Source organism: Trichomycterus rosablanca, chromosome 18, assembly GCF_030014385.1.
Source record: "Trichomycterus rosablanca isolate fTriRos1 chromosome 18, fTriRos1.hap1, whole genome shotgun sequence".
In the NCBI taxonomy this organism is placed as follows: Eukaryota; Metazoa; Chordata; class Actinopteri; order Siluriformes; family Trichomycteridae; genus Trichomycterus; species Trichomycterus rosablanca.
In genome coordinates this window covers 8176143-8190811 of record NC_086005.1, presented here as the reverse complement: position 1 = coordinate 8190811, position 14669 = coordinate 8176143, and the positions used below count along the sequence as shown (strand labels likewise).

At 39.8% G+C, this 14669-nt stretch overlaps 1 protein-coding gene across 4 annotated transcripts in view; it reads left to right on the top strand.

Annotated features, from left to right (window-relative positions):
- The window catches only part of pam (peptidylglycine alpha-amidating monooxygenase), a 96551-nt gene that overhangs the window by 19417 nt on the left and 62465 nt on the right, over positions 1–14669 (top strand). For all 4 annotated transcript variants that reach the window (XM_063013614.1, XM_063013612.1, XM_063013615.1 and 1 more), the window contains exons 4-5: positions 1101–1158; positions 13623–13710. In XM_063013614.1, coding sequence (XP_062869684.1) covers positions 1101–1158; positions 13623–13710 — 146 coding nt within the window. The remainder of the gene's footprint in view (positions 1–1100; positions 1159–13622; positions 13711–14669) is intronic.

The following is a 14669-nucleotide window of genomic DNA, read 5'->3' as shown; positions in this document are numbered from 1 at the left end:
GTGAGGTGTGCCGTTGAAGCTAGCATTGGCTTGCATTAAAGAGATCAGGACTAGAGAATAAAATAAATAAAATCCCTCGACTCAGGGCAGGACTCATCCTGTCATCTCTATCTCCGGCCGTGACGTGTCATGTGAGGTCAGTAAGGGATAAAGTGATCCAAAACATCAGCACGACAGCGTGGTAGACCCCGTCCACTGCCTGTCTGCTCGCTGCTGTCCGACTGGATGCTAAATTAAAGATGGGTTTAGAAATGTAGCGGCGGCGACTGACTGAGTCATAATTATGCGTTTCACTCACAGTGAAATGAAGAGTAGGGAGGAGGCGGACTGACCCTTAAGGCTTTACAATATTTGGATGTGACTGGAGAACAATATTTTGACAGTAATTCAGCGTTTACTTCAGATCAGTGTGGTGGAGTTGAAATTCATGCTTTATGTCGTCAGTATCAATACAAGACAAACATACAGACTGTGTCAGCAGCTGATGTCGTGTTTGGGATGCAAAATTAAGTCAGAAATGCCATGTACAACTCGAGCAGTTGAGAACTAAGGGTCTTGCTCAGGGCCAAACTGGCAACTTGGAAGTGGTGGGGCATGAACCAGCAACCTTCTGATTACTAGTCCAGTAGTTTTACCGCTCAGCTACACTTTACCTCTATGTTAAAAATGACTGTTTCTCACACATCTCGATCTCCTTAGTTTGATTGTCAGTTCTGCCATCTACACAAACAATGATTGGCTGTTGTTCAAGAGGGGTGCCGAAGGGGACCTCATAACTGATGCATTTAACTGATTACCTCTGCTGACTAGTTGATGGCACCTGTACAGAGTCAAGGGATAGCGTGATCAGGGTGTGTCTCTCTGTACACAAAGCTGATCCACATATGAACTCACCTCGTGCAGGTAAAAAGATGCAGTCGGTACTGCACGTGTCAAAAGGGGCATGTGTTAGTCACGGCTCCTCTCAGTCAGAGTGGAGGTCAACATCAGTAGAGAGGAAGCGTGATGCAATAAGGCAATTGGATACAACTAGATTGGGAGGAAAATTTAGGGGAAAATGCAAAAATGCTGTATATTGATGTATGTTTTTGTATTTGCAGTCTGATTCTTACTACTGCATGGCGGTTCCTGTACCCACGTCTAGAGAGGCCTACATAGGTGAGTGACCACTGCACAATATTCAACCAAAAATCCAGCTGATAAAAACCAGTCATGAGGTTTTCTGTAGTGGTTATTTGGCATGGAAGGTTCAACACTCAATATGTAATTGTTCTTACAGTTGCCAATAAGGTGGAAATCTTTTGTGAACCCAGTGAAACAGAGTCTTTGATACAATGTGAAACCAGCAAGAGTTGAGAAAACAGTACGTCATTACTTCACACAGCTTTTTACTGCTCACTAAAAAGAATTCATCTGAAAAAAAAACAACATAACACATGACAAGAGCTGATATAAACATTATCTACCTTTCCTGCTGTGAATATAACCATTGTGTCAGCATGGCATAAAACATCTAAAAAAAAAAACATAGCAGGGTACCTTACAGTACAATAAGTACATATCCCAATCCAAAACAATCTGTCCTCTACCTAATGCTCTATTGTCCGTTTCCAGTCTCATGAGAGTAGGAGTTCACTGTAGGTAAGGCTGTGACGCCTTTCTCTGCCAGACTCTAGGAGCAGATTTGCCTCCGTGACTGTAAACAAAAGCAGTACCAACAGCAGGATGTTTTTTGGTTTGCCCTGCTAAGGTTGTCAGGGTGTTTAATTTTCTGTAGCTCTGTCATGACACCGCTGAAAATAAAATCTAAGGGTCTTGCTCAGGGCCAAACAGTGGCAACTTGGAAGTGGTGGGGCATGAACCAGCAACCTTCTGATTACTAGTCCTGTTACTAGTACTAGTTCTGCTTTTTGGGTTTCAAATATGCAAATTTTGTTTAACCAGTCAACTTTCTGCACGTTTTCTTATCCCATCCATACAGCCTAAAAAGGGTTGCCAAATCTAGCATGGGTACTTGAGTAAACTATGGGTCACTTGGCAGTGGAAACAACCACGAAATGTGTGTCACGGATGTAAAAATGTATTTTACCACGGATTACCGTGATGTGGAAAAGTGGCATATCTAACCACAAGAGCCAAAATGAGAGATTCTAATATCTATTTTGGATTAGCTCACATTTAGAAGCCAAAAACTGCACAAACTCCAGAGTATTTAATTCATGTGTGCAAGTCAATGTAGAGTTGTTTTGTAATCGGGTTCAGTCGTAAAAATAAGTTTCTAGTCGCCTTTACTAATGAATCCACATTCATGAGTCTCCCAGCATCTACCGGTTGTGGAGCTTTGCACAGTTTGGTAAGACCAAAGATCTGATAAGGCTGAATTGACTTGTGGTTATACGTGTGGCTGCTGTACCCTGCTGTTTTTCTAAGCATAAGTTCACAGGCTGTGTTTACCCAGTCCCAACAGAGCGAGACCACTATTTCACCACAGTCCTTCTTCAACCTCACAGGCAGAATCATAAAGACAGCACATCTCCAGGCCTGTTAAATAATATTGGACAGCCTTTCACACAGAAGCAAAATGAAATCACATCACAGTGTTTTACAGCTGTAGCCAGAGCTCTAACCTATCTAGTATTTCACTTCGTTTTACTCATGACGTTAAAACACGGACATGCATTAAGGCCTCGCCTAGTTCACGACCATGAAAATCGCTTCACTTACTATGAAATGAGCGTGATATGCAATTTGCTGTGAAATTCAAAATGTAATGTTACTGGATAATGTGCACTACGAGGCGTCCTAGCAATCCTACAGCAATAAAGTTAGCAATCTGTTAGTCAAAATGTTCAAGATGTAAAGCGTAAAGCAGCTAAAAACATGACTCGGGTAACCGTTTGGAAAACTCCCAACCAATACTGTGGACGCAGAGGGGGGCTGTGTCAAAACACGGATGAGAATTTTTGTCTTTGAGACTGTTTACATTCAACCATTATGGTAGGCTGTTATTTTATTTATTTTATTTTATTGTTATTTGATGACTGTGATGAAATGTGGCACTTTTCTTTAAAAATCAGTAAAATCTGTGATTTTTGAAAAACGAGGTTCACGAAATGAAGCACATTTCCTCGGGAATTTAGCAGGGCTTTAATCATAACAAATTCAATAACCAATTTCCTTTATAGTGGCATCACTAAGCCGCACAATTAAATATATTCATAGCCACATTATTAAACTCTTCTTACCCGCATTTAATCAAGTATAAGCTGAATCACCTTATGCCCCCTCTGACACGTGTCCAGTCTGCACCCGGGCACAATTCCCACACTGTTCTATCACTGTAGTCCGTATTATAAAGATAGAAAAATGCTGTAGAATTCATACAGCATGAACATTAATGTAAAAGGACTACTGCATAAACCTAATAATAATAATAATAATAAGTTTGTGATGTAATGATAGATGTAACTAGTGTTCAGACTCACAGCTTTTTTCCATATAAACACCTCTCTATTTCAGAAAATTGGACCCTTTGTAATCAGTAGCTGCCTGAAGTCTGAGGTCAATAAACATCAGCAGATGCAGATTCACATCCAGTCATTTTAATTACCTGCTTAATTAGTACTGAATAACTGAAGGATCTTTTTTGGTTTTTGGCTGTAAACAGCTCCACAGCTTTATGGTTTTGGGACATGCATTGTGGTCGGGTCAGAGATAAACCTCTATTTTTATCTTCACCCTCAGCACCTTATTCCCCTTCTGCATATGCCCTAACCATCATATTTAAGGATAGAAAAATGCTGTAAAATTAATATAGCATTGATATGAATGTCAGAAGGACTACTGTATAAACCTAATAAAAAAATCTGTAATGTTATGCCAGATGTAACAGTAGTGTTCAGAATCAAAGTTTTGTTGTTGTTTATAAACACCTCTATTTCTGAAAATTGGACAAACAAAACCCTTTATCAATAGCTGCCTGAAGTCTGAGGTCAATAAACATCAGCAGATGCAGATTCACATCCAGTCATTTTAATTACCTGCTTAATTAGTACTGAATAACTGAAGGATCTTTTTGGTTTTTGGCTGTAAACGACTCCACAGCTTCATGGTTTTGGGACATGCATTGTGGTCAGGTCAAAGATGAAGAAAAATACGGCCAGAAAGCAAATAAATATAATTGAATGCAAATCAGGCCTCTGTAATCAATAAAATGTGTTTATGCCTGACTCACCGGGCAGGATTAAGCACAAACGGATTTGGCCCAGGATTGTGCATGGGGGGTGAGGTGATGTTTGAAAATACTGGACTTGGCCGGAACTCTAGAACAAAACTGAATAAATCTGAACGTCTTTTGGCTTTTATATAAAACATCAGGCCATGCAGTGAAGTTTAGCAGAAAAAAAAAGTGTTAATTAAAGTTAATTATATTTCAACTTTTTTAAATATATATTTTTATGAAAATAAAATAATTATAATAATTTTAGTTATTTATTTTTTAACTTAATGGTTTTATTGCTCATGTTTATGATTCATTTTCATGTAGGTTTATCATTTAATTACTTCATCATTGTGCATTTATTTTGCATTCTTCTATTTTTTTTTCTTCATTTTTTTTAACAAAATGCATTGAAATGGTGTACACTTAATTCTGTGGCTTTTACTCATCTTTAGCCATTTGTATGCAATCAGCACATCTAGCAATTTATCATCTAATTTGGAACACATCTTGCTCTTCTAAAAAAGTTTTGGGTGATTTTAATCACGCTGACATCTCTCAGCGATTGAACTGGTTTAGTTCTTCTACATTTAGCTCATCTATCATGCAGGGATTTCACAAGATCTGTCATCCCTATGGTTACGTATACATTCATTGAAGTCATATATATGATGCACATTAAGGAATGTTGGCAATTTTCAGTGCACAGATGGTTTTATAGTAGCGCTTGGGTGGCGCAGTAGTAAATTATGTTAGTCCACTACTGCTACAGGACCCAGGGTTTTAATCCCCAGCAGTACTATCATCTGGTTGGGCATCTACATACAGACATGATTGGCTTTGTCTGAGAGATTGGCGTGCTGTCCAGGGTGTATTGCTGCATTGTGCTTGGCGATTCCAGGGACGCCCACCACAACCCTGACCAGGATAAAGCAGTGGTAAAACATGAAAATTAAATGAAATAAAGATAAGGACTGTACATAACTCACCCCTACTCTGACATGTGTGCAGTATCAAAACAATTCTTTTCACCTGTATGAGGCGGGTTCACACAGGGATCAGTATTGTGTACAGAGAGTTACGCAATGATCTCCATTAGTCCTCGTATCTATTCAGACACCATCGGCCAGCCAGCAGTGGGCGCAGTTGCAGCAGCAATAGGGAATCCCCTCAACCCAACAGTTGGCCAAGTCTGAGGGAGGAAAGGTTGGATGTGGTTTCCTCTCATTGCTGTTGCTATGTGCACAACAGAGGGTGTGTGTGATAGTGTGCGGTTCTCCTTGTCCTGAAGGAAGGTGTGTGTGTGGGGGGGGGGGGGGGGGGGGGGGGGGTTGCAGGCTTCAGTAGAAGTACAGTTGGAATTTTGTTACAAAAATGAGACAGGATCATAATTTTGAGTCTTCATATTTGCAGCACTGCTTCAAAATCTCTTTTATTAGGTTTTCGACAAACTCACACATGTACACATTAGCAGTAGCTGCATTTAGAACTACTGATGTGCTTCACTAGCCCTGCTCACTCATTCTCTCAGTCATCAGCCTGTTCTGCTTCTTTAATATAATTAAATGCCCTTAATAAGCAGCTGCTTATAAATAACAGGAAATATAATAGAATGCTCTACCTGAGTTGCACATTCTGCTTAGCCTTGAATAATCTCTCAGTATCTTACCCCTATGTGTTTCTGCTTTAAAAGCAAAACCTCTTTGTCACAGGGCAATTAGCACCACTGAACTGGGAAAGAAAGTGCTAAGCAGGTTTCGGAGGGCGGATTGTGATTAGCTTAAGCAAACTGCTTTTACACCAGATTTATTTGAAGTCTCCCAGTGGCTGCTGTTTATTTATGCTTGGTGCACCTTGAGTAATTCAGACCCTGTGCATTAGAAAATCCAGCAAAGTGCAGCGGTAAAAACACACTAGCACACCAGAGCTGGGATCTCGAATACATTGTATCGAATCTCAGCTATGCCATCCGGACAATTGGTCTGTTGTTCATATGGGGTGGGGCATTATATATATATGAAAATCCAGCAAAGTTGCTTTGAATGTGAAATGTATTTATTATATTTAATACTGTTTATTTAAAACCTTTTTTATAAACAGCATTTGTATGAGATCTCTCTCTTTAATGTTAAGAGAGTTTTATATATATTTTGTTTTCCATTTTCATGTTTAAATTAAAATATATATATATTTCATTTATTCATTTCATTTGTGTTTTTATTTTTATGCTTTATTTTTTTTTCTATTTACATTTTATTAGTTTTTTTATTTTTACATTTCATTTTTTAAAAATGTTCACATTTTATTTTTAAAAATTCTTGTTATGAATCATAATTATGATTTGGTCTAAATGACATTTCTATCACTTTGCTTTTCCACTTAGCAAGTTGCTGTTTTTAACTGCTTTTTACACAGTAGGAGCGAGTGATTAAGGGCACAAAGCTTAATATGTATTCGGGACACAGCAGGTCAGACCCAGAAGTGAAACAGCATTTTTAGGAAGACTAGGCAGCTTACTAATAAATAACAAATTATAAGACATGCTAAACACAGTTAACACTATAAGTTTTCTTTTATTCTTACCCAAACACCAAAAACTCATTTATTCCTGAAATCTAAAAGCTGTTAAAGTATGGAAATCAATGTGACCAAAGAGCAGCTACTAATCTGGTTTATGTTGTGATTTATTCTTGAAATGAAATTCTTCTTTATTTCTATTGGCTGATCCTGTTAGGAGTCACCACAGTGGATTATTGGTTTCCATCTTGCCCTGACCTGAACATCCTCCTCTGTCACCCCAACCACCTGCATGTCCTCCCTCATCACATCCATAAACCTTGTTTTTGGTCTTCTTCTTTACCCTTAGCACCCTACTCCTGATAGAGCTCTCATCCCTCTTCTGCACATGCCCAAAGCATAAAAAATCTGACGACCTTGACTTTGTCTCTAAAACATTCTGCATTCACTGTAAACAGATGGACTACAGTCAGTAATTGTAGAACTACAAAGTGCTTTTATATGGTAAGTGGAGCTGACAAATTGGACAGTGTGTGTAGAAACAATGAGGTGGTTTTAATGTTATGGCTGATAGGTGTATTCCACCACTGGTTATATTCCAGCGCTGGTGCCTCAATCAGTCAGTATTTAAAAGGTGACTCTGCATCCAGCCTTTTCTCCATTGGTTATGACCAATTGTGTCTGTAAAACATGCAGCCTGGCTTGAGGAGACTTGAACCTGGGTCCACTGTGGTGGTAGCACATTTAGACCACTAGGCCACCCAAGCACCCACCAACATATTTCTTGATCTTAGTATATCAGAGCTGTTGTATGATAGAAATCATATTCAGTAATGCAGTGTGATTTGTTTGCCAAGTCGCTCAACAGATTGCATTTAACCAGCTTACGGTTGTGAACTGATCAAAGTTATAAATAGCTTTAATTTAGATGCTCCGTTGTTGCGTGACTCATGTGTCGTGTTCTATCTTATCAACCTAATCAGAATGGAGTTGCACAGAGCTTTATTAGTTTGGCTGCAGTTGAGATTACTGCATATTGAAAACCATCCGACGATGCAGAAAGACAATCAGCCCCCCTTTATAGTTACACAAACCTGCTCCAACGCTGCTCAGTGAACCGACTAACGAGAGTACTGACACTGGCCAGCAGTGGCTGTCAGCCATGTGAAGAACCGTGGTCTGCCTTCACTAGTGTGTGTGGGGTAGTAAGCAGGTTTGTGGCAGGTGATGACTCTATTCTGTCCTGCAGCCCTCCAGCCAGGGACTGGGATCTTGCTCCTGAGTGCTGATTAATGACAAACCATTGTGCTACTTCATTACTGACTGCTCTCACTGAGGACTCACTGTTAATGGGAATCTCTGTGTGTGTGAGTGTGTGTGAGAGAGAGAGTGTAAGAATTGCTACCCACTGTGCACACAGAGCTTCATCCAGACGGTAAAGATTTGATCATGACAGGGTTTAAATGGCATGCTCCAAAATGTCAACATAATCTTCCTTGAAAGGAAGTGTTTAAACTAACACACACTATAGCAGAGGTGTTTAAACTTAGAACCGAGCCTTTATCCATCTGGTCAATTTAATATGTCCCAGCTTTCTTTAATAATAGAAAATACAAGCACAAATAATTAGGGCAACACTAAATTCATGTGAAAATGTGCTTAACTCACGGACCTCGTTTTTCAAAAATCACAGATTTCTCAAATTTTTTGAATAAAAGTGCCACATTTCACAGCAGTCATTAAATAACACTCAAAAATTGAATGATAGAATAAATGAAAGCTACAATACCCAGCACAGCCTACATTGATGGTTAAATAGCTTAAACATCCAGCAATGGTGCAAGGCTTCATGTCTCAGATACGAAAATTCTCATCCTTGTTTTTTTTTTTCCCTTCTTTTTTTCTCCAAAATCTTCCCCGAATTTTCTCCCCAATCTAGTCTTATCCAATTACCCTGACTGTGTTACACTTCACCTCTACCCATACAAACCTCCTTCTGACTGAGGAGCTTCGCAACTGACACACGCCCGACACGTGTGCAGTACTGACTGTATATTTTCACCTGCACAAGGTGAGTTCATATGCTGATCAGCTTTGTGCACAAAGAGCAAATCAGCATTATTCCCCAGCTCTTCGCAGGCAGAGTTCATCAGTCAGCCAGCAGAGGTCATAATTGCACCAGTTATGAGGAACCCTGGTCCGGCTCATTCCATCCCTGAACGACAGCCTTTTGTTGTTCATGTAGGCGGCCAGCCCAGAATTGCCGTAGGATTGCTAGTGTAACAGACTTTTCTGCTGTGTAGTGTTCTGACAATGTTTGATGTATGTGTTTACGTATTGAGTGCATTTTGTCCCTTTGGGGATTCCATAATCGATGGAAAAGTGTGCTTCTCTACACACATCATCATCTCTCTGTAGTTTGTGCTGCGCCTCAAACGAACAAGCCAGTAAAGTATTAATCTCCTGATAGTTTGTCTACGTACAGTTTATTTCTTACTTTATGAACTCAGCAAACTCTAAAGATGCTCGGATACACTAGGACCGCCTCATAGTGCTACTTAACCAGTAAACGTAAGACACTTAAATGCTATGTGAATTAAAAACGTTAAATTGCTAAACACAAACCTTACATTTTCAATTTCATGGCAAATTTCATATTACACAGAAACAGGTTCATCTCATGGTCCATGACGTGATTTTCACAGCTATGAATCAGGTAGGGCCTAAAATATAACATACATTTGCCGCCTCTCATGCACAGGGCATTTAGGTGTATAGCAACCCAAATACAGTGTATCACAAAAGTGAGTACACCCCTCACATTTCTGCAGATATTTAAGTATATCTTTTCATGGGACAACACTGACAAAATGACACTTTGACACAATGAAAAGTAGTCTGTGTGCAGCTTATATAACAGTGTAAATTTATTCTTCCCTCAAAATAACTCAATATACAGCCATTAATGTCTAAACCACCGGCAACAAAAGTGAGTACACGCCTTAGTGAAAGTTCCTGAAGTGTCAATATTTTGTGTGGCCACCATTATTTCTCAGAACTGCCTTAACTCTCCTGGGCATGGAGTTTACCAGAGCTTCACAGGTTGCCACTGGAATGCTTTTCCACTCCTCCATGACGACATCACGGAGCTGGCGGATATTCGAGACTTTGCGCTCCTCCACTTTCCGCTTGAGGATGCCCCAAAGATGTTCTATTGGGTTTAGGTCTGGAGACATGCTTGGCCAGTCCATCACCTTTACTCTCAGCCTCTTCAATAAAGCAGTGGTTGTCTTAGAGGTGTGTTTGGGGTCATTATTATGCTGGAACACTGCCCTGCGACCCAGTTTCTGGAGGGAGGGGATCATGCTCTGCTTCAGTATTTCACAGTACATATTGGAGTTCATGTGTCCCTCAATGAAATGTAACTCCCCAACACCTGCTGCACTCATGCAGCCCCAGACCATGGCATTCCCACCACCATGCTTGACTGTAGGCATGACACACTTATCTTTGTACTCCTCACCTGATTGCCGCCACACATGCTTGAGACCATCTGAACCAAACAAATTAATCTTGGTCTCATCAGACCATAGGACATGGTTCCAGTAATCCATGTCCTTTGTTGACATGTCTTCAGCAAACTGTTTGCGGGCTTTTTTGTGTAGAGACTTCAGAAGAGGCTTCCTTCTGGGGTGACAGCCATGCAGACCAATTTGATGTAGTGTGCGGCGTATGGTCTGAGCACTGACAGGCTGACCCCCCACCTTTTCAATCTCTGCAGCAATGCTGACAGCACTCCTGCGCCTATCTTTCAAAGACAGCAGTTGGATGTGACGCTGAGCACGTGCACTCAGCTTCTTTGGACGACCAACGCGAGGTCTGTTCTGAGTGGACCCTGCTCTTTTAAAACGCTGGATGATCTTGGCCACTGTGCTGCAGCTCAGTTTCAGGGTGTTGGCAATCTTCTTGTAGCCTTGGCCATCTTCATGTAGTGCAACAATGCGTCTTTTAAGATCCTCAGAGAGTTCTTTGCCATGAGGTGCCATGTTGGAACTTTCAGTGACCAGTATGAGAGAGTGTAAGAGCTGTACTACTAAATTGAACACACCTGCTCCCTATGCACACCTGAGACCTAGTAACACTAACAAATCACATGACATTTTGGAGGGAAAATGACAAGCAGTGCTCAATTTGGACATTTAGGGGTGTAGTCTCTTAGGGGTGTACTCACTTTTGTTGCCGGTGGTTTAGACATTAATGGCTGTATATTGAGTTATTTTGAGGGAAGAATAAATGTTCACTGTTATATAAGCTGCACACAGACTACTTTTCATTGTGTCAAAGTGTCATTTTGTCAGTGTTGTCCCATGAAAAGATATACTTCAATATCTGCAGAAATGTGAGGGGTGTACTCACTTTTGTGATACACTGTACATAAGTTCGAAAGGACGATTGCTGGATTGCTGGCTAGTGGTTCTGTAGGAGTTTGCACCCAATCAAAAACTCATATGTGAGGTCAGGCTCTGATATGAGTTCAAGCACTGGAGAGAAGGAATGGTTTGCCAGCTTACTATTTCATCCCAAGGTATTTGGTAAGGTTAGGGTCAGGGCTCTGTTCAGGTCACTGAAGTTTCTTTACTCCAAACTTGTCAAACCATGTATTCAGTCAAGCTGGAACAGAAATGGGTATACCAACAGGTACCACTGTAACCCATTTTTTCAACAAATGAAAATCATTTTAAAACAAGTGTATGATTCCTTTTGTTCTTCTTTTAATAGAACATTTTGTATGAGGATCTAAAACCATGACCTGTAACAAATATGCAAATGAGAGAAAATCTGGAGCATTCTGAAGTAAATACTGAAGACAGTCTGTGACTGGATTGAGTTTACTTTTTTACAGTAGACACGACATGAACAATTCTGCACCATGCATTCGTTCCTGTAATGAAACTGGTTGGGATTATGTACTGTATGAGGACCTCTCTACCTTTGCCCAAAGTTTAAATACTGATTGATTTTTAATATTATTTCACTGTTGCATTCAGAAGTAAATTTGCAAAAAAGTTCTTGAACCTGTGCTACACAATCATAGCTGTCTTTGATAGCTACCAGTTTTATGGATCTTATGCAACATCGTTTTATGTCCTTTTTTTCCAGATTTCTTTGGGAATTCAGCAAGTAATCACATACAGTTTATAACCTTTAAGCAGATACAAGTTCTTAATTAAAATTCCAACCTCAGTGTTAAAAACCATTGTGTTACAATATTGCCGTCTGCGGCTGTTGAGCGAAAGCACAAATTTTTGTCATGGTAACTAATATTTTAAATAAATAAAATGACCTTGCTGTTGTATTCAACAGTGGAAATTTTTTTTATCAACATTCACCAAAGTTAAGGCAAAGATACAGACTCGCAGTGTATACGCACACCTCGGTCCTGGGAGGAGTGCACTGACAAGAACTGAACACTAACTGAGCTCTGCTTGCTCTGCTGCTTCTATTTTATAAAACTTTGTAGCTTTCTGTTCAGTCACTCCTTTCTCGGCTGTCAATCTGATGAGCCCGTCTGTTATTCATAACGCAGTGAAGCCTGCCAGGTGAGACCGGCAGGTACTGGGGTGCCAGTCAAGATTATTTTATTGATTTACCACCCCTGGAGATGCTCTCATGGATGCCAGGTTGCTGAGCTTGCAGATGCACAATGAGAAGCTCAGAATTTCTAAACACAGCATTGTGCACTTGAATTCAGTCCCAGTTTGGAATGTTTAGTCTAGAAATGCTGGTGTTTTTGTAACAGCAGCATCTGACTTTCCAGGTGCAGCCATTTTCTAACAGTGGATTGAATATGAGAACACAGAAATGATAAGCAAGCATTGTGGTTTAATTAGCTTTCATTAAAGAAATACGTCAGCAGTTATTAGTCTTGTTACTAAGCCTGACCAGCTGCATCTGCAGTGAATAGCTGACAGTCCAGTTATCTAAAACTAAATCTGTGTTGATAAGTCGATTGGATTTTACTGCTTTTACCGAGGCATAGCTACACTAAATGTTCAAAAGTACATGGACACTCATCCTTGTTGTTGGGTTCAGCCACACACATTGCTTACAGGTGTACAAAATCAAGAACATGACTGTGGTAAAATATATATGTCAACTTCATCTTTATCAAAATCTATAAAAGTTACATTACTTGTGTGATCATCTTAACTGTTTAACAGAGGCTCATTAAAAAAATACTGTGAGCACTAGTAAAAAAGATAGATAGATAGATAGATAGATAGATAGATAGATAGATAGATAGATAGATAGATAGATAGATAGATAGATAGATAAACAAATGCTCTATAAACAAACCCCACCAGCCCGCACTTCAATGTCATACCCTAACAATGGCACTTAAGCAGTGTTTCACACAGTTGTAACTTGTACATGGATGCTAGTCTGTCAGAATAACAAACTGCGCATTTCATACTAAGAGTTTGGGTCCAAAAAGCTGAAGTATTATTTCAATTTATGAATGAATTAGTCTTCAGTTACGGTCAGGAGCTTATTCCAGGAACACTGGGCAGTAGGTAGTAATACACCAGGGTGTCAGTCCATCTCAGGGCATTACATATGTAATCACTCCTTCTCATTTATTGGCATATTTTGGAAGACAGTAACCTCAACTGTATCATTTTTACTTAACTGTATCTTTAATTTTCTGCGGGATGAATAAAGTATCTATCTATCTATCTATCTATCTATCTATCTATCTATCTATCTATCTATCTATCTATCTATCTATCTATCTATCTATCTATCTATCTAGTTACTGTTGTAAATAGCAAATGCAGCTATTTTTAGTAAGAAAATGCTAAAGCACGGCTTTGTGTTTTCTCAGTGGACTTTGTGCCCCATGCCTCCATGGACACAGCCCACCACATGCTCCTGTATGGCTGCAGAACCCCATACTCCACCAAAGGCTACTGGTAAGTGCGACGTTTCCCCCTCCTTTAGACTAGGATTGATGTTTCTAATACTGATCAATTTACAAAGTATTACATGGTCTCCTGTAGCGCAAGGGGAACACATTGATTTGCCATTTTGTTCTAATCCAATCTGATAAACAGCCTTGTTGTCAATAATTCATGATGTCTTTTAGAAAGATGAAGAAGCGTAAGTGAAATTAAAATAAATGAAGCCAATTTCTACACGCTGCTGGAGAGCTTCAACTGATTATATTTAAGCTTATATACACAGTTGCAACATTAGAAATTAATACAATTTAAGCAGCATTTTTTTTGCGGCGTGTTACCTAGGCAGCAAACTGGTGGAATGTCTACTGCGTACCCTGAGAAATAGGATGAGCGAGAGGAAAAGGAGAGGGGTTACCAGGGCAACCGCTGCCACCTTGACAACAGGGATTGTTAGAGCTGCCCTGTGGGGTTGCGGGTGATTTCTCAGATCCGCCCTCATAGGTTTACCCCTCCACCCCTGCTTCTATCTACTTTGTCTTGTTGGCCTGCATTACTGTATTCAAAAGACAGAGAACACAAATCGCATCAAGGCGATTTCAGCTCAGAAAATCAAACTGTTCAGTGCTTCAGTCAAGAAAAATATTTTCCAGTTTACCACAAATAAGATTCCAGCCTGAAGCTTGTGTGGTTTTGTTGTTGGTTTTGTCCCTAAAATGCAGAGGTAAACATCAATGAGCTAAAATATTTTTATATCTCTTTAAAATAATTTCAAATGATTGGCCAGCATTTCTGTTCTTTGAAATGTAGCTGGCTTTTCATCAAATATTAATTCTTCTTCAGTTGCTTGGGGTTCCCTTTTTTCCCAAATGTCATCAGGCATTCAGTGTGAAGCCGAGTCTGTGAAGCTCCCAAAATAAAAAATAGCAGAGGATCAGAACAGCGTAGAATATATTAAAATAAAAAATTATGCC